The following is a 24,821-nucleotide window of genomic DNA, read 5'->3' as shown; positions in this document are numbered from 1 at the left end:
TTATAAAACGGCAAATTTGGCAGTGATTGCAGAACGGAAAAATGCCAATCAGATATTCAACATTTTTAAAGCAGAGAGGTAGGCCTTTTCTCAAACCTGCCTATTATGTACAGAACAATAGTATTAGTGTTAAGTTAACACTGTATTGAAAATACAGTTTCATATATTTGATAGTTTTTAAAATAACATCTAGGATAACTACAAGGGAAGTCTTGGAAAAATTCGCAGGCTCTGGTTCTGGGTATTTTGTTCACACTCTGTTGAGCATGGCACCTGTGCAACTGTCCTACCTTCTGGTACTTTATGTGAAGCTCTTCCAGAAACAACGTTAAAAATAAAAGTTGCTTTTTAAAAATGTCATTAAAATGTGAGTGCTTGTATGACTGTTTGCTACATATTCACTTGTATTTGCAAGATCTCATAATTAAATCTGTGCAATGGTAGATATTTGATATTTAGAACAGTTTATATGCTGAACTCTGTAGTTTTGAGAAGTAGCAACCACAGGGCTGCCAATGTCAAGAAATAGAATGAAGTAATTATTTATATATTACATTGGGCCCTCCCCATACACGGGGATCCATTCCGGGTCCCACTCACCCCCTGTGTATGGGGGAAAACACATAAGCTCAAACCCCATTAGTTTCACTGGGGGAGTGTTCCTGTGTTCAGCCTGGCACACGCACCATGGGCATGCACACCATTCATTTTACAGCAGCGTAACCTTCCGTGTAAGGTTAAAGCTGTGTATAGCGTGCCCATGTAAGGTGCTGGCACACTGTAGTATTTATCATACAAAGATTCTTTTTTTAAAAAATGTTCTCTGCCCACATGCCTTCAGTCAAGTAGACACAGTGACCAGAATCCCAGTTATGAATGTGTAATCTATAATTATACACTTGTGACTGTTTTGTATTCACAATTCTTCTGTATTCCCTAGATTAGGGATAAATAGGGACTGTGAAAGTTCTCCAGTCAGGTAGCAGCAGCTTCAATCAATAAGTCTTTCTTTCCCGGTTGACTGACCGATGGTCCCACCCCACCCTTTGTACAAGTGATTTGACATGAGGGTTAATTGCAATAGGTCTTGGTTCTGCCAGAGGGGATGGGAACATCAATTAACTGCTTTCCAACGAATGGTGGAACAGACCTCCCCAATGATGGCAACAGCTTCTGCCCAGTAAATGAGGATGGGGAAGGCAAGGTCAGGACAAGATTCCCTGCATGGCACCATAACGATTTTGCTTACTGTATATACTCGTGTATAAGTTGACCTCATGTATAAGTTAGAATCATAGAATCGTGGAGTTGGAAGAGACCAGTTGAGGGTAAAACTTAGGAGGCCATAAGGAAGGATGGAAATGGGAAATACCACTTCCATCCCTCTGTCTCCATCTCTGGACCTCTAGGAAGCAAGTGGATTTAAATGGAAAGTTGTTTCCATAGGAATCACGGTCTTGCAAAAGGGACTGGAGAGATGGTTTAAATGGAGAGTTTTCCCTATAGGAAGCAAAGGCTTGCAATCGGACCAGGCAAGTGCTTTTCAATGGGGAGTTTTCCCCATAGGAAGCAAAGCCATCAGGCAAGTGGATTTCAATGGGGAGTTTTCTCCATAGGAAGCAAAGGCTTGCAAACGGACCAGGCAAGTGCTTTTCAATGGGGAGTTTTCCCCATAGGAAGCAAAGGCTTGCAAATGGACCAGGCAAGTACTTTTCAATGGGGAGTTTTCTCCATAGGAAGCAAAGGCTTGCAAACAGAGTAGACAAGTGCTTTTCAATGGGGAGTTTTCCCCATAGGAAACAAAGGCGCGTTACAGACCGCCCCTTTGGTGCGGCCTGTAGGCGCACCTTTCCCCGCCGGATCGGGGCCTCAGCGGCCAGAGCGGCAGCCGCTGAAGCCCCGATCCGCCGCTTTCTGGGCTGCGGGGAAGCGGCAAAAGGCCCCTTCCCCGCAGCCTGCAAAGGGGTGTCCTTGGGGCTTCAAGCCCCAAGGACACCCCGCAGCGGCGGGGAGAAGGAGAAAGGGGCCATTTGGCCCCTTTCTCCTTTGGTCCGCTGGGCGCAGCCGTTTGAAGGCTGCGCCCAGCGGACCAAAGCAGGAAGGAGCTCCGAAACAGAGCTCCTTCCAGGGTCTCGGAAAGGGCACCCTAGGCGCCCTGCCGCAACCCCAATATGTCACAATCGCGCCACCTCGTTTGGAGGCGGTGCGGCCGTGACGTATCGATAACAGCGGCCGTGTGGAATGGCCGCTGTAATTTTGTGCGTGCACAGCACGCACTAGGGTTAGGGCAGTGCGGAAGCACCGCCCCACCCCGCCTTAAGCCTAGTACGCGCTCTGCGCATACTTTTTAGCCCGTGTGTAACGGGCCAAAGGCTTGCAAACGGACCAGGGAAGCAAAGACTTGCAAAACGGACCAGGGAAGTGCTTTTCAAAGGGGAGTTTTTCCGATAGGATAGGAAGCAAAGGCTTGCAAACGAACTGGAGGGGGAAGGAATTCAATGGAAATTGGGGCATCAGTCTTGCTTGCTATAGGACCTTTCTAAGCACTACTGGTGCATTGACCCTTCTATAAGTCTACCCAAGATTTTAGGTGCAATTTTGCAGCATTATAGTCAAGTATATACGGTATGTATTTGTGACTCCCCAACAAGATTCAATATTAGAAGGACAAAAAAGATGGGGAGAGAACCAAAAACAAAACAACAACAACACCCCCCGGCATATTCAGGTACTAATTCTTTATGAAGTAGTACAGTTCTGAATCCATGTATTTTAATAGTTCTTATGGCACTTAATGGAAATTTAGGGAAAGGAATTACTGTTAACATGCTTTTTCACTACAGCTGTTAAATCTATCCTTGTTAAAATTCTGTTGTGTTTCCAGGTAATGAGTATGGTATCAGGATTTGGACCTCTGATATCAGCTGGCATATTTTCTGCTACCCTTTCTTCAGCATTAGCATCTCTTGTCAGTGCACCTAAAATCTTCCAGGTAAGAAACTTGTGGTGCTAGTAGCAATCTTAAACTCAGTTACGAAAACAGGTATTTTTTTTATGTGGGGGATTGACATAATTTTTCTAAATCTATGCACATAGGTTTGTGTTTTGTTTGTCAAAATCCCTATGATTTACTCATTATTTGAATGGCGATAAGAAAATTATGCTCCCAGTCCCTTTTCTGAGGGACTGAGGTATTAATAACATAGCAGTTGATAATGTTCCTTTCAAACATATTGAAAATAGTTTTCCAGAAGATATATAGATACTCATAATTTCTATAGCAAGATCATTTTTATCTAGGCATGTTATTTGTTTGTTTGTTTGTTTAGGCAAGCTAACATACAGGTCTTTACTTAGCCAGTTTCTGCACCTTTCCCACATTGAGCTTTGTAGTCATTGAAGTTTTGACTGACATTAATTACATTTTTCAGATAGCCTGTGCCTTAGCCTGTGCCTTAAGCCTTACATTTTTAAGATTTTACTTCTCGATTATATCTCTGTATGGCTACAATTTAATTTTCTATATGTTCCTCATCCCTAGGCTTTGTGTAAAGACAATATTTATCCTGGTTTCCTAATGTTTGCTAAAGGCTATGGGAAGAATAACGAACCTTTGCGAGGATATCTTCTGACATTCATGATTGCTCTTGGATTCATATTGATTGGTTAGTTAATTAATGAATATGTTGTTGGATTTCTTTTAGAAACCAGCTTTGATCTATATTTAAGAGGTAAAGTTCCTCTATCTATAGTATCTGTGTATGCTGATTCTGTTGAAAAAGGAACATTTGATTACCTACACAAACAAAATCTCTCCCCCCAGCACACACTTTGAAGTGACAGGCAAGTTTGCCAGGCCTTTTAACAGGATACTTACTTTGATTGAAATTTGTCTTCCATTAGTTCCTCTGTACTCACAAACCATCTGTCATTGATACTTGACTATAATAGCCATTTCATACAAACTAAGTTGATAATACAGTTGCCACATGAGAGGTGTTGGGTCATTTGCTGCTGTTTTTTAACAGCCAGCCTGGATATTGCAGAATTGGACGTAGGAATGATAACTGCATGTCCACATTCCTCTTGCCTACTGTTCTCTATAAGCCAGCTGTTAGTAGATCTTATCCATGAGCTCAAAATATTGCCTGAAGTGCACAAACTGTTGTAGGTAGGATATCAAATAGTTGCTTTTATTTTGGGAGCAGGAAGATGAAACCCTTAATTTTTTATTTTGTTACTGAGTTATTTCTTGCTTTTCCTCAGTGAGCTCAAGAGAGCATAATTGCCTTTCCTCACTAACCAACTTTATGATCCTTTAAGGCAGGAGCAGGCGTCTGGGGGAAGAGATGAGGACCTCCATAGCCCTCTGGGGAGACCTTGGAGGGCTGCATGCTGCACTCCCTGATCAACCCACACCTTCCCGCCCCCAAAATGAATTGGTCCCAGATACTGATCAATTTTAGGCCAGGGGGGTCTTTTTTACAGAAAACAATTAGAAGTCACTTCCTGTTTTTAAGGCCTCTCTTGTGCTTAAATTGGCCCAAAGTGGCCCCAAAATGTTGTAAAAATGCCTCCTCATACCCCAGAGAGTATTTTGGGGCAAAATATTTTGTAGAATATTTTGTGAAGATGATAGAGCAGCTGCAGGAAAGGAGCTTCCTTTAATATTTCTACAATCATTTGATTAAATGAGTCAGTGAGTTCATGTATTTCCTCCTTTCAATCCATCTTTTGTACCAATCCTGGAATCTGACTCCATACCTCTCTTGCCTTTGTGTTCTTAGACAGCAGCATGGGCAGTGGCAATTGGAAAGGTACCTTTAAAAAATAATGTGTATACTCATTGCAAAAATCCCTGTGTAATTTATTATTACAAAAGTATTTTTTTAAAGAAGTCTTGGTTTTTCTTTAACTTACCTTACAACACAAGATTGATAAGTGAATGGCATACATTTGAGAAATTCTGCTGAATGTGCCCTTAAAATAGCCTGTAAAGTATCTTAAGGCAGCTAGAAAACATTTTACTCCCCAATCATGCAAAAATACCAACATATTTCCAGTTATTACATTACTTTGAAATGTAACTTTGTTAAGCCTCATTACTCCTAGACCAGTGGTTCTCAACCTGTGGGTCGGGACCCCTTTGGGGGTCGAATGACCCTTTCAAGGGGGTCGCCTAAGACCGTTGGAAAACACCTATTTAATTACAGTTATGAAGTAGCAACAAAAATAATTTAATGGGTTTGGGTCACCACAACATGAGGAACTGTATTAACGGGTTGCGGCATTAGGAAGGTTGGGAACCATTGTCCTAGACAAAGGAATCATTACAGGTAGTTATGATACTTGGAACATATTACTGTACTCCATTACCAAGCATTACCTTACTTTTGGTAATGGTTAGCACAATCTGTTCCTAGCAGTCTTCCATTTTGCCTTCTTCTTCCTTCACCACCAAGGGGGGAAAAACACAGAAAGACTCCAACCTTTTTGTCACTAGAAACTCCAATTCCCCAAGGAGCACTTAAATTATCTAACTGGGAATTTCTCCTGCCTTCTCACAGTGTGATTTCAAAGTGGAATTTCAGTTGCAGGCACTACGTTGAGACCTCCCCCCCTTTTCAAACTATTCTCCACCTGGCCAGGATAAGTCAATATAAAACCTATAAATAAAGAGGGTTGTTTTTAAAACTGTACTTTGTGGATATTTTATGCAGTTGTGCATCCCTCCCACCAATATCTCCTCAGTAAGAGACTGTCCAAAGATGATTACCACAGGTTAGGAGCTGGTCATGCTTTCGCTAAATGCAGTTCTATGGAAAGACATTTGTTCTGCTGTCTCACATGTTGCCTGTAGTACTTCTTCACATAGCCATAGCTCTATTGACATGAGATATTTGCATTTCCTATCAATATTTGAGGGGGTGCTCTCCAGCCTTTCCCCACTTTCTATCTCTGGTTTCATTGCTCTATTACATATGGAGAGTGATTAGTCTGAATCGGAGATTCTCTGCTGTCAGTGGAGATCCATCTCATGAGTCAGAGCTTTGTTTTTTTCCAGGGTCCCAACTCACATGGAGTGCAAACATAGTTTTTCCTTCAGACTGTGTGCTGCCCACAGAGTGCTTATCTACAGGAGAGTAGCAAAACCATGGAAGGAGGGGTGGGGCAAAGGAACATTCCTTCCTCAAATGGTGACTGAACATGTAAAAATAACATGTGAATAAGACTAAGGTGAAGTAGAATTTGCTGAGATATTTTGTACGAGCTTTCTGTACAAGCCATTATCTACTGCAAAGAGTGCATACTCAAAAAACAACTGTTATAAGTAACTGACTGGTTTACCATGTTTTTTATTTTAATAATAAAAAATGAAACCTGTGTTCTTATCTTTACAGCTGAACTGAATGTAATTGCTCCAATTATCTCCAACTTCTTCTTGGCTTCCTATGCCTTAATTAACTTCTCTGTATTCCATGCTTCGCTTGCGAAATCTCCAGGTATAGATTTAATATTGCTGCTTTTATAAATATGGAGTCAGTGTGGACAAATTTACGTTCTTTTAATATCAAATGTCCAGCTAGCAAGGTGGTAGCTAGAGTCTGTATCAAAGCAATATGAAACTTTACAAGAAACAATGCATATCATCCTGTGACTGTGTTCTCATGTGATGATAATCCAGAATTCCCAGAGTACCCTGATTTACTTGTAGTACTAGTGGGTTAGTATTGGCTGCTTGATTGCTTTTGCTGCAGGCAGAACTGACTGAACAAACCATGGACATTCTATCTGTAGTTTGATCATTGCAACATCTGACGCCAAACACTCTGACTTGTCGTTCTCCTTAAAAGCCTTCTCGGTCAGTCATGTCAGATTGCCAGGTCTGGATGTCACAATAAACAAACATGGGTGCAGGAGCAATTGGGCTATGTCCAGATACACCCAGTACCTTCTCCTTATTTTTATTAATGCAAAACTGCTTAGTCTCTCTTCATTGATGTTGTTGTTGGTGGTGGTGGTGGCAACATTTGTTTGCACTATATAAATATTGCTTGTGAGTTTCAGATACTCACGTAATTAATTTCTTTTTGCTTTTCAAATAGGCTGGCGCCCTGCTTTTAAGTACTACAACATGTGGGTATCATTAGTTGGAGCAATACTTTGCTGTATAGTGATGTTTGTCATTAACTGGTGGGCAGCGCTCCTCACATACGTCATTGTTCTAGGACTCTACATTTATGTAACTTATAAGAAGCCAGGTGAGTGTGTGTTTTGTAGTCACTAGTTTTGTGAAGGGAAATACGATTTAATGTAATGGGGCATTTAATGCAGTTCATGTGTATCTTTGTGGAGTACTTTTTCTTTCTCGGGTGATGTTTTATAGCAGGATAGTGCACAAGGTCGGTTAGTTAATCTGAGCATTTCTGCAGTGTACTAACTTTAAAAAAAAGATAACTGGGGAAACAATATAGAAGATGTTTGTGCTCCAGGTCACTTTTCCTTAAGAAATCCTATATGCTTGTTCAAGAGAAGAGGTGAAAGCTCCATGGTTTTGTTGTAAGAAACACTGTGACAGCCTAGAAAATGTAAAGGATTAGGAAACCTATTTGGCTAGTTTATTCTGTGCAACAGTTCACTGCACACTGAGAGGATTAAAGATTTCAGAACTTGCCATCATTCCAGGTCATTTGAACAGGATAATGGCAAGATAAGAAAATTGTTTCTGGTATTTGTCACTAGACATACTTATCCCCTGCCCAATAAGGTATAGATCTCTACACTTCTTCTCCTGTTCCCTTATCTGTTGGAGTTCCCCAGGGCTCTGTTCTGGGTCCCCTTCTGTTTTCTCTCTACACACTGTCCTTAGGAAAACTCATCAGCCCACCCTTCAACACTCCTTTTCTGTCTCTGTGGACAACATTTCCATTCAACCAGTCCAGCAAGCCCGCAGTCTTGGTTTTATCTATGACTCTTCTCTGTCGTGTATACCTCAGATCCAGACCACAGCCAAGGCTTGTAGATTCTTTTTGTACAATATTGCCAAAATCTGACCATATCTCTCCACCTCTACTGCCAAGATCCTGGTCCATGCCCTAGTGATCTCACGACTGGATTACTGTAACGTCCTCCTGGCTGGGCTTCCTCTTTCTCACCTCCGTCCTTTAATCTCTGTCCAGCATTCAGCTGCATGCATTATCACCTCCACCCACCGCTCTGACCGCATCTCTCCTGTGTTGGCATCCCTTCATTGGCTCCCTCTCCCTTTCCGCATTCAGTATAAGCTCCTGCTGTCGACATTCAAAGCCCTCCATGGACTGGCCCCTCCTTACTTATCAGACCTTCTTTCTCCTCACCTTCCCACCAGGGCCCTCCATTCTGGTAGTCAAGGGTTCCTGTCTCAGCCCAGGATTTCCTCTGCCCCATCCCGGATTCACCCCTTTTCACTTGCTGCCCCTCACTCTTGGAACCTTCTTCCCCCACAAGCAAGAGCCATCACTTCTTTAACCAGCTTCAAAACGGAGTTGAAAACCATCCTGTTCAGAGAAGCCTTCCCAGGCATTGCATAATTGTCGCTTACTATCTGATGTTCTTTTGTTGCCTGTTTATCGATCCATTTCCTGTATTGCTATGTATTGTATATGTATTATCCTACTTGAGAGTATGTATTTTCCCTGGAAAATGATTAACCTTTCATTTTGAAGCCAAGCCCTCCCTCCAGTCCAGGCCTCGGAGGTAGAGAGGAACTGCTGGACCTCTTACCCTTTCCCGCCACCACTCCCTTCTCCTTCTGTGTCATGTCTTTTTAGATTGTAAGCCCGAGGGCAGGGAACCGTCTAACTAAAAAGATTGCATGTACAGTGCTGTGTAAATTTGCAGCGCTTCATAAATAAAGGTTAATAATAATAATAATACACTTCACTTCCCCTGAAGACTTCAAACCATCACAGTTAAATCCATAGCAACAAAAGTGTGGCATGTGTGCTTCGGATATTGTCACGAGGCAAGAAAAATTAAGTATCAGGTACAAGCTTAGCCTAATGTGGCTCCAGATGCCAGCGGTGAGATGCTGATAGGCTGCACAGGTTTGCTGTGGATTCACCCACCATTCTTTTACTCCTCTTAGTATAGAATGTGAGTGAGGAAGGAATGCTGCATTGAGCTTGTATGTGTTATTAAAAATCTCTTTGGTACTATTCAAATGTTACAGAGGGCAAAGGCATAATTACTATGTTTTATTGTAGTTAAAATATTTTTAATGTCCAGTTTCCAATCATTTTTGTCCATAACATAGCAGCCATTCACCTAAATTGGTACCCAAATCTGGTTTAGAAATGAGTGGCAGAGGAAGAATAAAGAACACATTTTAGGAAACTAAGCTGAAGTACTGGACAAAAAGGGATAAGTTTCTTAATATTCTTAGTTTTTTAAAAAAAGTTAATTCCTTAACTCTGGAGGTCTTTAAACAGTGGTTAGATGGGCATAATTCAGGAGTGCTTTAGTTATGCATTCCTGCATAGTAGTGGCCTGAACTACATGGACCTTGTAGTCACTTCCAACTCTATGGTTCTTTGTCCTGATGCAGCCACTGTATACCATACTACAAGTTCAGCCTTGCTTAGTTAAACTATGATACAGATCAATGATTTTTAATTTTTCCTTTACCAGAGACCCCTTTGAAATATATTTTGTTGCTTTGGACCCTAAAACCTAAGATTAAAAACCCTAAAGTGCATCAGATTCTATACTTACTATACACCTTGACTTGGGATAGCTGAGATTTCCTTTGGCTCCATGTGTGCTCTACCTGCGGGGGAAAGAAGCAGGGAGAGTGAATGAATTCCCTAGGGAGCATGGCAGTGGCATCTGGCAGAGAAGGAAGGGAGGGGGGCTCTACTCCCCACTGTTTGATCAGGCTCCTTCACTCCACTGCCCCTGGTCCTCCATATGTACCCTGGCTGTGGGAGAAAGAGACAGTGAGGGAGGATGAGCAGAGAAGGAGGCAGGGAGGGTGAGTGTACCCTCCCTCCAATGCTGGCATTGTGGGGCCCCAGTGGGTCCACAAACCACAGGCTAACAACTGCTGATACTTGATGATGATGATGATGATTATAGCACTGTAAATTTTGCTCCCAACAAATTTTGTGGATAAAGTTACAAAATTACCATTGGCCTTTAACTTAGTAGAAAAAGCTAAGCAACTTCTGTAACAACCTACCAGGTGCAAAATGCAGAGGGTCAAATCTAGTGTTAGTCCTAACTAGAGGATTGGAACCCTGGTGGTGCAGTGGTTAAATGCCAGTACTGCAGCCACTCACTCATAGCCACAAGGTTGTGTGTTCAATTCCAGCCAGGGGCTCCAGGGTCAACTCAGCCTGACATCCTTTCGAGGTTGCTAAAATGAGTACTCAGCTTGTTGGGGGCAATTAGTTTACATGTCGTAAACCGCTTAGAGACTGCTGAGTTCACTATGAAGCAGTATAAAAATGTAGCTGCTATTACTAGAATTAATTGTGTTAAGTTAGTTGTGACCAAATGTCCCATTTTTTTCAGTAAGTCGACTCTTAAGTAGGAGTAACACTGAATTGGAATATGAGGAATTTCATTTTGAGTAATTTGAGTTCCATCTTTTCAAGATGATTTTCAAGATTCACTCAAGTGTTATTTTGGAAGGTCATTTGTTGACATTGCTTAACTTGACAAACCCAGTTCCATCTTTTAAAATTTATCTTTGATATTTTATAAATTTGTGACCAATAAGTGCTTTAAAAAACCTTCAAGAATTAACTAAGATATGAAATACCAAAAAGACTAAAGGTTCATAGAGCTCAAGCAGATGGCCAGCTTAGAGCACAGCAGCCTCTGGATACTCCAGCCATGAGCGAGGCTTGAATGACATGAGATCATGGCAACCAAACACTACAGTCCTGAGGCCAGCTCGCACTGCAGTTCAAAGTGAACTGCCAGTAAGGAACAATTTTTTACCATTGTTTTTGCAGCCAGGCTTGGGCTGCATTAACCACCCTCAGCGCAGCTTTCAGCCAATCTGAGGACATGCATCATCTGCATGGCACAACCCTGGATCAGTCCAAAGGCGGCACTTTTTACTTGTCTGTTTTGTTAAGAGTTAAATATATAGGGCTTATGAACGCTTTTATAACTGGAACCTTTGTACTTTAATAACTTGACAGACGTAGGTTATTATTAAAGAAGACTCCTCTTTCTTTCTCTTGGAAAGAAGAGGGGAAAAACACAGCCAGAACTATAGAATTTTTCCTTGTTTACCATGTTTTTTCTCCAAGGTAGAGCATCACTGCCAACTTATAGAAAAAAATCAAGAATTCTGCACATCTAAAGAAGTATTAACCCCTCTTGTTAATCCTCTTGGGTTTTAACTAGGCTTGTCTGACTGAATATTTTGAAGCTCCCCAGGTTTTCATACAAAACTGTATTTGACCCCCAAATTATAGCATGAATACATTCCTGGGGAAACCTCTTTAGGGGGCTGTATCTACCTCCCTTTATTTAAAAGCAAATTTTCTGTTTCAGCATAATAAAATTAGTCTTTTTACAGATGTTAATTGGGGATCTTCAACTCAAGCTTTGACATACTTAAATGCGTTGCAGCATGCTGTCCGCCTTACAGGTGTGGAAGACCACGTGAAAAACTTCAGGTGAATTGAAATAAAATGCAATAAGCCAGTATGGTTTAGTATTGCTTTATTGTTTCAACAGAGTTGAAACAAGCACACTTTACACCTTAGCAAATCTTGGAAGCATTACTTTTTGGACCACAGCTAGAATCCACCAGTCATGCTGGCTGTGGGATTCTGACAGTAGTAGTTGTGTATCTTCTAGGTATGAATAATATTACCCAGGTATGCAGTATGAAGCAAGGAAAGGAGCCCATGGAAAGGGGTCACTTCCATACAAATTGAGTTTTCTGAACTAATGTAGGGTATCATCCAAAATCTACAAGACAGTGATGCCTGTATTGGGCCAACCACAATGCACGTAATACATGTTGCAAGCTTTTTAATCAAGCAAAAGTGTTAAAAATGATATTTGGGGGGGGGGGGGAGAGAAAAATGACAGTGTTAGTAGTAAGGGAGCACAAAAAATAGAGACATGCTGCTACTTGGCAGTCAACTTCATGGCATTATACAGGTGTATACTTGTGCATGCTCCTGGAGGGTAAATATAACATTTCAGACTCATGGCTTCTGCTTCAGTAGTAGGTCTAAAAATTTTATAATGACTTTTTGCTTATATCGTCAGATTGGCAGCTTTAGTTAATTACTGCTAAATAACAAATGTCAAGACAGTAAGAATGCAATATGCAATAAAACAGGCCAAAATGAATTCATCTGCCTTCTTAAAAACAAATGAAAACCAACATCAACCACACACATATAGCTGCCACAAATCTTCTAAAGTGTTAATATGGAAAAGTTGTGATAGAAGAAGTCCAGCTTTAGACCTACTAAGCAATGTCTGTCTTGGTGAACAGATGATCCCTCTGCATAAGGAGAAATCAGCGTATGCTAGAGCCCCATTGGCAATAATGGGGCTTGCGCCTGTGGCGCATGGTGGTGCAGCAGTGCGTGCATGTCATGGGGATGCGCCCCGTTAGTTCTTCCAGGGCCCGTGAAGGGCTCTTCTGGCGTGGCTTTCAGCATATGCTGAAAGCCGTGTATGGTGCGCCCGCGTAAATCGCAGGTGCACTGTATATGGAACTAATAATGTTTTGTGCCAAACTGCTGTTGAAGTGAACACACTGATTTTTAAATAACCATTCAAATGCAGTTGGCCTTTTGTATCCGTGGGGGTTCCACTCCAGATCCTCCCACTCACAGATGCCAAAAATGGCGGGACCTCGAGTCCCGTTGTTCTTAATGGTGGCACGCTGTACTTGTAGCCACACTAGCTCAGCTGCATGCACATGCCACCATTAGGGCAGATGCTCCAATCTGCAGATGGCAAGCCTTTAGATACAAAGAGCCAACTGCAGTCCCAAGTGCTTATCAGGAATGTACATACTAACCGTTTTGGTTTTGGTTTGTTTTTAAATTACAATTAGGCCACAATGCCTTGTAATGAGTGGTGCTCCAAGTTCTCGTCCTGCATTGCTTCATCTGGTCCATGCCTTTACCAAAAATGTAGGCCTGATGATCTGTGGTCATGTACATATGGTAAGTCTAAATAATTTTTATGATTATTATACTATTTCCCAGCCCCCCATTTCTATGGGAAGTCACTTCAGGTGAAGCAAAAACAACCAAATGTCTTGTGGTATTTTAAAGCCACATTAGTTTATCATAGCATAAGATTTTGGGGACCAGAGCTTGCTTCATCAGTTGTGTTGAATGCCACCCTGAGTTGGCAGATAAAAAAAAATAAACACAAGGTAATGAGAAAAGGGAAGAAAATATTAGGGAGTGACTGAAATCCAGGAAATACAGAGGTCAGGTGTAATTAAAACTGTTTGTGTAAAATAGTTACAGTAACCATTCACAGAGCTATGTTGATGAACATCCTTACATTTGTTAAATTAACAGCTGTAGTATGTATGGAAGGGGCCTCATGCTCCATCTAGTCCAGCCCTTTACTCACTGCAGCTAAAACATCACCAGCAGGTAGCTGCCAGCTCTCAAGCCAATTGGTACCATTGCCAACTTTCTCTTAACTGCCAAGAAATTCCTTCTAATGTTCAATCAAAAAGTACTCTTCTTAACTTAAAACCTTTAGATCTAGTCCTTCTCTCTGGGGCAGCAGAGAACAGCCTGCACCCTTCTTTCTGAGACAGCCCATGAGGTATTTAAAGAATGCAATCATCTCACCCCTCAGTCTTCTCTTCACCAAGTGGAACATGCCCAGACCCTTCAGCGGTTCCTCACAGGTTTTGTTGTCCATATTTCTTATACTTGTTGCCCTTCTCTGATCTTACTCTAACGTGTGTAAATCCTTCTTAAAATGAGGCCCCAGAACTGAATTCAATACTTCAGATGAGGCATGACCAGTACAGAATATAATGGGACTGTAATGTCTCTTGAACTGGAAATTGTGGTTCTGTTAGCACAGGCTAAAATAGTAATACAGTGCACCCTTGCTATGCACAGGGGATCCGTTCTTGAACCCCCTACTGATAGTAAAAACCATGGGATCTTAAGTCCCATTCTTCTCAATGGGTGCGTGCTTCCACTTGTGCTGCCGTGTGTGTGCCCACCCATTCAGAAAGCCGGGGCTTGCCAACCGCAGAGGCTCATACCACAGATGGCAAGCATGTGCTTTGGCACAATATAGTAATCTCTGTTCAAGACAAAGTTGACAGAACTGGTAAATTTTAATTTACTGTATTATAAGATGACTTTTTGACCCTCTAAAATTGGGTCAAATGTCAGGGGCCGCCTTATATGCCAGAGGCCTGTGAAGCTGGCAGCCCCACACAGGCTTCTAAGGGGCCTCTGAAGGCCTCTTGAAGCCTGTGCATGCGCTCTCAGCCAGCTGCCAACTTCTCTGGAAAAGGCATAGTCTTATACAGTGAGTATATCCTAAACTCTATATTTTTATTGACAAGGTTGGGGGGCGTCTTATATACCTGGTCATCTTATACACCAGAAAATATGGTAGTAGTTTCATGCTTGACTCTCCCTTTGAAGTTTCTTGTTCAGTGAACAATGGCTGCCTGGAACAACATGCCTTTGGGTATTTATTTATGTAAACTTTATTCCACCTTTCTTGAAAATCTGAAAAGCAGCTCACAATTTTTTAAAAAAACATATACAGGTAATATTAGAACTCAATTAAACATAGCATCATGTTACAGCACAACCAAATTGAAAGTAAGTTAAGTAGCATACAAAGAAATATTACATCAATCTGACCATTTAAAAACCTCTTTCCACATCAGCTAGTAATTAGCCAAAAGATAAATTTTCCAAAATTCAATAAATAAATAAAATCTATCTGCTTATTATTCTGCTTTTCTCCTGATAATGGGAACCAAGGAAGCTCACAGTGTAAGTTGAAACGATGTATAATATAAAAGTTAAAAATCAGTTAAATGGTTCAATTAAAAATATTGATTTAAAACATATTTTAAAGGTATTTTAAACATAATCATGATAATAAAAATACAGCACACCCTAGTTGAAAGAAGTGCTGTAATGGTCATTTAACAGCCAAAATCCTGGATAAACAGAAAGATCTTTGCATGCCAGCAGAAAGAGATCAGAGAAGGAACTAGTTTGTCTTTCTGTGGGAGGGATTTTATTAGCCAAGGAGCACATCTAGCTAAGACTTGAAGTATTGAACCTTTCCAGTATTTTCTATAATAAGGAGAACTGTTACATACCTTCAGTTCATTTCCAACTTATGAAAACCCTAAGGTGTACCTATAACAGGTTTTCTTGGTAAGATTTGTTCGTGGGAGGTTGTTTTTCCCTCCTCTGAGGCTAAGAGAGTATTACTTGCCCAAGATTACCCTATGCGTTTTCATGGCCAAGCAGGGATTCAAACCCTGATCTCCAGAGTCATAGTTCAGCACTCTAACTACAGTGGGCCATTGCTTTATGCGGGGGATCTGTTCTGTACCCCCCCACACACGTAAAGCAAAAAGCATGTAAGCTTGAGCTCATTGTGTGGCTGTGCGTGTGCCCCACGGCTGTGCACACCATTTGCGAGCCCCATTGGATATAATGGGGCTTGGGCTTCTTGTGCAGCAGTGCACATGTGTGGGGTACTCGCCTGTTTTCCAGGCGGCTTCACATATGCTGAAAGCTGCCTATAATACCATCCTGGCTCCTAGTCATGTTTTACTTGGGAGGAATCTTCTAAGTATGCCAGTTGCTATGAGGGGAACACTTGATGGCAGCATTAAAAAGTTCTCATGGTTTTCTAGTTTTGTGATCAGAAAATAATAATAGTTACTTTGGATATGTATTCTACTGTCTTCTTGTCAAAGTGATGCCATTAGCTTTTGAATTGGACATGTTTTTTTTAATTTATTATATTTCTGAAAGAGCCAGTTGATGTTCCTTGGTAATCAATCTTCAGTTATCTGTAATAAGTATGGGTTTCCATGTATGTAAAATAGTATTCTCTATCCTTTAGGGCCCTCGTAGGCAGGCCTTGAAGGAATTGTCGACAGATATGGCAAGGTACCAGCGGTGGCTTATTAAAAACAAAATGAAAGCCTTTTATGCTCCAGTACATGCAGAAGACTTGAGAGATGGAGCACAATACTTAATGCAGGTATCTTATCATGGTAAAATTAGATGTAAAATAAGATGTACAGTGTCTTAGAAGGTTAGTCCCCCCCCCCCCCCCCCGTCTGTCCTGAAGAACTTCAGTGCCTGTTTGACACCTGCATCAATATTAGAGCCGTGCTGTCAAATACCTGATCTCTAACAAAACCACAAATTGAATAGAGGAAGAATATTCCACTTTTTATGTAATTGAAGCCTTTTCTAAAATTGTTCTCTATGTTTTGGTATAAATTTTTAAATTATAAATTTTAAGTATTTTTAATTTTTTTTTAAAAAAAAATCTTCTGTTTTGTTAGGCTGCAGGCTTGGGTAGAATGAGACCAAACACACTTGTGGTTGGATTTAAGAAAGACTGGCAGTCAGCTGACATGAATGAAGTTGAAACCTACATCAACTTACTACAGTAAGTAGAGAAGCCTGTTTGCCAGTTGTGAAGATGCAATTCTGTTAGTTTTAGTACATGCATTTACTGTACGAGTTTATCTCAGTACTTACTGAATTAATTACTCTCAGAAAATTATAAGCATCTTTTTCCATTAGTTGAATGTGATCAATAATATTTTTCTAGTACTTTGGATGCCCTTTTTTACTTTATTTAAATGAAAACTGTATAAAAATAAAGTTATATCCTTTTAATGGTACAATTTCAGCATATATTAGCATTTTAATCTGTGTCCAATCCATTCCAAAATATTTTATTACTATTAGGCATAGGTCATTGCAAACAAAAAATACAACAGGACAGAATGCAATAAATACCTATTGACATAGGTACAGGTATACAGATATAAACAGTATAAAGAAATGTAAAAACCATTTAAACACACATAATTTAGCACTGCTTCTAAACACTTCATAATATTTCCCAAATTGAGCTTTTTCAAGCTATCAAGCTTACTTGTGATCTGGTGACAATTGATTCAGGGTTTTCATTCTAATGTTCTTAACTACTGTTGCATACAAAGCAACATGATAAGATATATACTCTTACCATATAACATACTGCTATGTTCTGAGCTGACCAGTCACTAAATTGGTGACACAGAATGTGATACTAAACAGTGTGTAGGAAGGCATACAGTGGGTATCTAGAAGTACACTAACTAGATTACCGCACTACACTCTTATAGTGCTGTTACTCCAACTGCTTTGACTGCCTCCTGTTGCATTCTGGGATTTGCAGTTTGAGAATTCTCAGCCAGAGAGCTCTTAGGCCTCACTGAACTACAACCCTCAGAATGCAACAGGAGGCAGCCTGAGCAGTAAAAGTAGAATGGCAGCACTATAAGAGTGTAGTGCAGTAATATAGGCCTGATCCAGACGGGCACGATAGGATGCCCTCTTCACGTGCAAGGGGTGGCGCTTCTAGATGCCCCTCGCGCGTGACAAGGGTGTCAAAATGGCGGTGCCCTGTACAGATAGGTGCCACCATCATTACGCGACGGACGCCTAGCGTCCGCATGTCGTGGCGCCGTTATGACATTGTGAGTGCGCCATTGGTGCAAGAAGAACCCACTTTTTGCACGTTCAGTTTGGTCTGCGGGGAAGTCCCGTGGTCTGGAGGCTGTGGTTTCCCCGTGGACCAAAGCTAGGTGTTAGGAGACTGTCCTTTTTGGGCGGTCTGTCCCGCGCCATAGTAAGTCTTTTTCACATCCATTTCTGCATAGGCACAATCTGTCAGTTGCAGGGATGTAAAGATATCTACCCCCTGAGCAGGCAGTTGCTATTTGTTGAACTCTTAATTCTGTAAAGCCCTTCCTCAAGCAGACTGTAGGGATAAGTAAAATTAGAGAGAAACCTTACCTAATGCTAATTTTAATAGCATTAAATAACTGGAAACAGTTATTATTTATGACCTCTTTATCCAGGGTTAGATAGAATTTCTCAGTTTCCTTATTAAAGCTTGGAGGAAATGCAGACATGGCTGCATGTTCTACAGGCAGAGAGTACAGTAAGACCTTATATAACACAAGTTCATTTAATGTGGTTTCATTTATATGCAGTCAGAAAAAAAAGGTGTCTCTGGAAATTTCTAGGTCCTCCAGTGCAATTGTATGGTCAACCTCTGATGGAAACATACCTGAGAATTGCATGGGAGGTCCTAGAAATGCCTAGAGAGAATACTTTACTTACAAGAAGAAAGAAAACATTTATTACAAGGATATGGAGATATGATCAGAATGCACACAAACAAAATAAAAATAGAACAGTTTCTGCTGATTACAGGAACTGGCATGACCTTCAAGGTCATTTTTCTGTTTGCTCTGATTCACTACCTTGCTTGCTTATCCCTCTTAATGTCATTATTCAACTTTTGACTGTTTATAGGTTTTCTCAAATTTTGTTTATTCTATTACAGTGATGCATTTGACATTCAGTATGGAGTGGTTGTAATACGTCTGAGGGAAGGTCTTGATATTTCTCACCTTCAGGGCCAAGGTAATTCTAATCAGAATATGATTTTGGGCAAAAACAGTACTACTGAAACAAATGGAATGTAAGCTGATACAACAGTATTTTTCTCTTGAGCATTTCAGCCTCCTCACCCCCCTTTTCCATTTTCTTTTGTTGTTGGAGGTTGTAGATATAACTGTATATCTACAAACTAAAAGTACTTTGCAGCAAGTATTTATGATCTTGAATTAATGTAGGGATGAAAGTAAACATCCTGGTCAAAATAGATCTATTAGTATTGCATTCAGTGGTTTTACACAAAAACTGCACACCTCATAAGTACTATATGGCTTAAACAAGAAGCCACTAAGTTCAACATTTTATCATGGTCCTTGAACATTCTGAGGTTTGGTTGCAGAGATTGTACTTGTTGACAAAGGGACAAACTATCTAGAATTAAAGATAAAGTTGAGTTCAGTAAAGAAACAGCTGAACCCAAGGAGGCAATGGAATTCAAGGAAGATACAGAACTAACAGAATGAAACTCTCGAAAAGAGCGAACAGCAGAGTACCAAGGGGGTAGCTTATGAACAAGCTCAAAAGAAACAAAATGATTATCATACAAAGTAAAGTCAGTAACTGAAAATGAAGAGAACAGTTCTTAATAAGGACAAGATCAAGACAATGGCCAAAGAAGTGGTTCTTTATTTAAATATTTCTAGTTATCATCTATGTGTCTGTTCTGACAATATATAATGATAAAGTGTGTAGATATCTTCCTACATAAGTTCCATGAAAGCAGTTGGACATAAACATAGCTTTGACTGCTCTAGAGAGGAATGGCATTCTTGAGATGCTCGAAAGTTCTGCAAATCAGTAGTACTTAACACCCCTGCATCTAACCCCATTTGCTTTATCTTAGCCTGGGCTATTTATGCTTATAAGATGTTTATTCTCCTTTAGCAAGTTAATTGATTGGTTTTCATAAATCTCAATAATATATTTATCATATTTACAGAAGAAATACTGTCATCCCAAGAGAAATCTCCAGTAACTAAAGACATTATAGTTAATGTAGACTACAGCAAGAAGACTGAGACTGTGACTTCTAAGCCAGTGAGTGAAAAGGCTCCTATCCATAAAGGTAACAGTTTACTTGAATTTTGGCTGTAGGAATACAAGAATCATTATAGAGTCCAACTTTAAAAAGTTTAAAGTCAAATTTACAGTCCAAAAGGTGGACAGTAGGTACCTCAGAACTTTCATTTCTCTTCCATTTTTTAAGCTTTGGGAAGATTCAGAAATAGTACTTTCTTAGTCAAACTTACATTATAGTATAATATACAGTATAGTATGTCAAAGAAATCTTATTACCACAGAACAAGTGCTATTTTTATTGTAAAGAATATACTGGAAGTGATTCACAAAAAAATTTGAGCCAGCACAAGGACATTGAAGCACTGCTGCATAGGTGGTCATTTTACGGATGGAACACAGGTGCCAATAGTCAGAGACTACTAGGTGATAGTCAGAAGCCCTCTCATGGGAAAGGGCCCTCCTGGCCAGCCTTTTGCCACAAGTACTTGGTACATAACTTCCCTTGACTGTGTCTGATGTTAAGTATTACCGTAAAACCTCCAGTCTTGGAACCAGAAGAGAACTGAACACAAACATCTGTTCCACTAAATCAGAGCAGCAGGACCAGTAACAAAAAACTTGGCAACCATAGTAATAATTATCCTTTCTTCATAGGCATGCATAGAAATGTATTTGTATTATCTGATATTATAGTGGTTGTTGTTGTTGCTGCTGCTGCTGCTGCTGCAACCTTCTAACTGCAGTGGTTAATTGCAGGCAGAGTAAATTGTTGAGTGCCCCCTCACCCTAGAAAACTGCTGTGCAAAAAAGTATGACCTTTTTAGTAATAATAATAATAATAATAATAATAATAATAATAATAAGCCAAATAGTGGAGTTTGTTTTTACTGTGATATAAGGAATATAAAATAAAGAATGTAACAGTTGTAAAGCTTGGAAGTTAGTGTGAAAGGAGAAAAATTTTCACTTTCTCCTTTATAATTGAAATAATACATACGGCATGGGGGGCATAAATTCATTAGTTTCTAGATCTAAAATTATCTGACAGCACATTTGATCAAATGTGTTGGGAGAACACACAAGTCATAAATATGTGTATAGAATGTCTTCTCACAGTGCTGGAGGAAAATTATGTGTTTGTCCCTCGGATGCTTATAGGCCCAACACATTTGAAGTACTTATCTAGTGGCACAGTTGGTTTTAGGTCAAAGCTGTGCGACAGATACTGTTTTCCACAGCCTCCTGCTGCTTTGATAACTGTTAGTCATGCCAAACTCCTCTCTCTTGTCCTCAAACCTTTTTGAGGGTAATCAGAAAAAAAATCAGGATGAAAGGGCAATTTAGGTGACAGTCATTTCAGCTACTTCGAACATGCAGGTTTCAGTACAGTGATAGAAGTGCAAATGTCTGTCTCTCTGTGTGCGTGCAAAGAAAGTGTTTATTAACATGCTAATATTTCACATTCATAAAATCAATTGAATTCATTCATATTTGGTTTTCCATAATAGCAATTCATGTTACACCTTAAAAAGCAGAGTTCACATTTTCATTAATACTGTCAATAATGTTTTGTTTTGTTTTTTTCACTTTTGAACCATATCCAGAAGAGGAAGACGATGGCAAGACCCCAACACAGCCACTTTTGAAAAAAGGCAGGCCATTTTCTCATCTTTTGGTTTTATCCATTTTTCCATACTGTAAACATCAGTCTGTACTTTCCTACTTTTTGTTTCATACATTTCAAATGCAGATAGGGCTATTGTTTCTCTCACAGAGATGATAGTTTGTACATCCTGGGCTCATGGAGACTTAGGTTTCTTGCTCATGATAGTTCAGTCGTTTAGTCAAAAAATGTTATGACTGCTTAAATTTCACCTGATAATGCTGTTGGAAACACAAGGATAAGTATAACAGCAAATGTGCCATGTTGTGGCAGAGATTTAATCAAAAATGCTTTCTTCAGTATCTCAAAGACATTGGTCATAATAAAAATTTCTCTGTTGTGCCATGGAGGGATAGGCCACCCCCCCCCCCTCCCCATCCCATGACATTTCAAAGGAAGATTGCAGTCCGGTTCAGAGAGCAGGCTGCTCAGAGAAGGAAAGTGAAATGTAATGCTAGGTCCATGTATTGTGAGGTATATTTTCAGTGGAATCTCTGAGGTAAGCCAGTGTATGAGATAACTGGGTGTATACCATTCCCTGATTGGGTGGAACAATGAATTCTGTAGTACTACCTTGTTGGGACTTTCATTTTCTGAAAAGTAATGTTAATGGTATTAGAGGAAGCACTAGTGTGAACCACACAGGATCCTGAGCCATTACCAGTTGGTTGCCAGTGTTGCTTTTTTAGTACCAAGTGTAGCATAGAAGCATGTCTAGAAAACATTTTGCACCCAATTTTATTAACACTATGCACGCTTTTAAAAAGGGAAGTGAACATCCTCTTACTTCCTTTTTTCCTTTTTTACATGAGAGGTAAAAATGTCTGGGGAAAAAGGACAATAGTACCACCCTCCACATACTCAGTCTGAGGCTTGGGGGACATTATTGGTCATTATTAGGCCAATATAATAAAGCAAATGAGAGTAAATTGTATAGCTCTCATAAAACCATGTTTTAAATGTATTTTACTACCACATGTAATAACCACACTTTTAATACATTCAAAACAACAACAACATCAAAGTTTGATATAAGGTATTTTTGTAACTTCCTTATTTACTTCATAATGAAATGAATGGCTGAAGTTACATTTCTTCAAATACCTCTGCATAAAATTCATCAATTTCTTTCTTACATCACTCCAGTAGTGTAAATGTGTTAATTTCCAGTGGACAGCATAAACAGTATATGCTGTATTTGCCTAAACTCAAGCAGGTGAAAGAATGATCTGTGATGTCTGGACCATGTATATTATGTGAAACCTGAGAAAAATATTGTAGTACCTTCATTTGCTTACCTGAGTATTTGTGATCAGGGTGTCTGTGAACTAGCATGTAGTCCTCCAGAATACATTAACCTGTAAGAGGTTCAGATTAGCCAAATCACTCTTTCTCTCTTCCAATTTTCTTTTTCCAACTCCATTCAAGTTTTCATGACTACTGCAGGGCACGTGAACATGCTCAACCTTCATGATTGTTTTTTACAATTAGCAATAACAAGCACATTTTATACCACTTATCAGTGAACTAGCACTCCCTACGTGGTTTACACTGTGTAAGCCCATTGCCCCAACAAGCTGGGTACTGTTTCCACCAACCTATGAAAGGATGGAAGGCTGAGTGGACCTTGGAGCCCTCCTCTAGGATTGAATTTACAACATTGTGGCTGCAGTACCAGCTTTTAACCATTGCGCCTCCAGGGCTCCTTATTATAGTTCTGCGATTATTTTTACTTCTGTACACTTGAGAGCTCACCTGAACATGTGGATACCCTCTACTCCCTCCCAGTGTCCCTTTATCTCCAAATCTCTTGATACTTAAATATGCTGACCACTGAATTTACAGAATGTTCTATAAGCAACGCTTATAGTAGGACTTAAGTCTCTAGCAGGATGGATGACCATCTGTCAGGGGGGCTTTGTGAATTCCCTCATGTGAAGGAGTTGGACTGGATGGCCCTCGTGGCCTCTTCCAGCTCTATGATTCTATGATCACTCTCACCTTTGGTAATAGAGGAATGAAACGGAAGGAAAATAATATAGCAAACTTAAGCATATACTTAATTCTGCTTAATTTGATTGCATAGGTCAGAGTAACACACATCCATGCTTTCTTCCTCATCTTTCTTTGGGTCAGAATTCTAAAGAAATTGCTTTTGTGTGGTTTGGTTCAAATGTTATACAGGTAGTGGAAGTCTTCCTTCCTCAGAAGTACATGTTCATAGAGTTTGTAGATTTTTCATGGCTGTATTAGCTCAAAATCCTAAGCCAGACCTCTTTAGAATTCTGGTTTGTCATTCATGAACAAGTATGCTCATTGACGCTGTCTGATTGCTTCTTTGTGCTGCCAAGTGAGTGCATCTAACTAAAATGTACCATGGTATAAAAGCTCCCTGTTATGTCTGAACTGGGCCTCTTAGTTTGTGCTTCTGTAACAAGTTGATGGTTTGAAGCCAGCGTCCAAATAATTCAGACTAAAGTTCTCATTCACCCAGTAGTCAAAATTCAGTGGTATGCATGTGCTGGATCCAGGGCAGGGGAGTAGTGGTGATTTTGCTGTTACTCCTTGTCCTACTCAGGAGTAAGATTTTTTTTTCTTAATGTTACTCCTACCTATTTTACTCCCCAATAAAAATAAAAATGGTGTTTGCATGTACAATATAAAAACAAATATATTTTGTTACTCCTTATTCTTACACCAACTCCTGTAAAAACATCTTACTCCTACTCCCCTGTCCTGGCTGGATCCCACTGTTTCAACCAGAATTAAGAATCCACTTTCCCTCCTGCAACTGGTTGTACACCCCAAAACCTGCTATGAAGGGTTGGGAAATAGTCTGGAGCAGGTTTGGGTGCTATGGAGGGCTGCAGTTAGGCAGATAGTCTTGATTGTATTGAAGGACACGAGTATCTTGATCTTGATTTGTATAAAAGATAAATGGTTTACAGTTACCACGGTTATTTAATGATTTTTCAATTCTACAGATCTCAATTCTTTTCAATTCTACAGATCCTAAAGGCCTGCGTGTTCCCTTGAACTTGGCTGATCAAAGACTGCTTGATTCAAGTTCTCAATTCCAGAAGAAACAAGGAAAAAATAATATTGATGTGTGGTGGCTTTTTGATGATGGAGGTAATCATGTTTTTTTTAAATATTGCAAATCGTTAAAAATCCTGTGTTAATTTCTAACAACATAAACCTCAGTAAAGTAAGAACATTTTTTCCTCCTCTCCATGTAGGCTTAACACTCCTGATTCCATATCTTCTGACAACCAAGAAAAAATGGAAAGACTGTAAGATCAGGGTGTTCATTGGTGGAAAAATAAACAGAATAGATCACGACAGAAGAGCGTATGTTTGTTCCCTTCATTTATTTATTTTTATAAGGAATACAACAA

At 40.0% G+C, this 24,821-nt stretch overlaps 1 protein-coding gene across 2 annotated transcripts in view; it reads left to right on the top strand.

Annotated features, from left to right (window-relative positions):
* The window catches only part of SLC12A2 (solute carrier family 12 member 2), a 74,486-nt gene that overhangs the window by 42,026 nt on the left and 7,639 nt on the right, over positions 1 to 24,821 (top strand). Inside the window, exons 11-23 of one of the 2 annotated variants that reach the window (XM_089491336.1) lie at positions 2,885 to 2,992; positions 3,542 to 3,665; positions 6,402 to 6,503; positions 7,107 to 7,262; positions 11,576 to 11,675; positions 13,082 to 13,193; positions 16,114 to 16,254; positions 16,565 to 16,671; positions 18,628 to 18,707; positions 19,681 to 19,806; positions 21,365 to 21,412; positions 24,433 to 24,555; positions 24,663 to 24,774. In XM_089491336.1, coding sequence (XP_089347462.1) covers positions 2,885 to 2,992; positions 3,542 to 3,665; positions 6,402 to 6,503; positions 7,107 to 7,262; positions 11,576 to 11,675; positions 13,082 to 13,193; positions 16,114 to 16,254; positions 16,565 to 16,671; positions 18,628 to 18,707; positions 19,681 to 19,806; positions 21,365 to 21,412; positions 24,433 to 24,555; positions 24,663 to 24,774 — 1,439 coding nt within the window. The remainder of the gene's footprint in view (positions 1 to 2,884; positions 2,993 to 3,541; positions 3,666 to 6,401; positions 6,504 to 7,106; positions 7,263 to 11,575; positions 11,676 to 13,081; positions 13,194 to 16,113; positions 16,255 to 16,564; positions 16,672 to 18,627; positions 18,708 to 19,680; positions 19,807 to 21,364; positions 21,413 to 24,432; positions 24,556 to 24,662; positions 24,775 to 24,821) is intronic. The other variant, XM_089491339.1, reaches the window with a different exon arrangement.

Source organism: Sceloporus occidentalis, unplaced genomic scaffold (assembly GCF_023333645.1).
Source record: "Sceloporus occidentalis isolate IW3139 unplaced genomic scaffold, rSceOcc1.0.p SCAF_1, whole genome shotgun sequence".
Classification (NCBI taxonomy): domain Eukaryota; kingdom Metazoa; phylum Chordata; class Lepidosauria; order Squamata; family Phrynosomatidae; genus Sceloporus; species Sceloporus occidentalis.
This window is presented reverse-complemented; position numbering and strand designations above follow the sequence as displayed.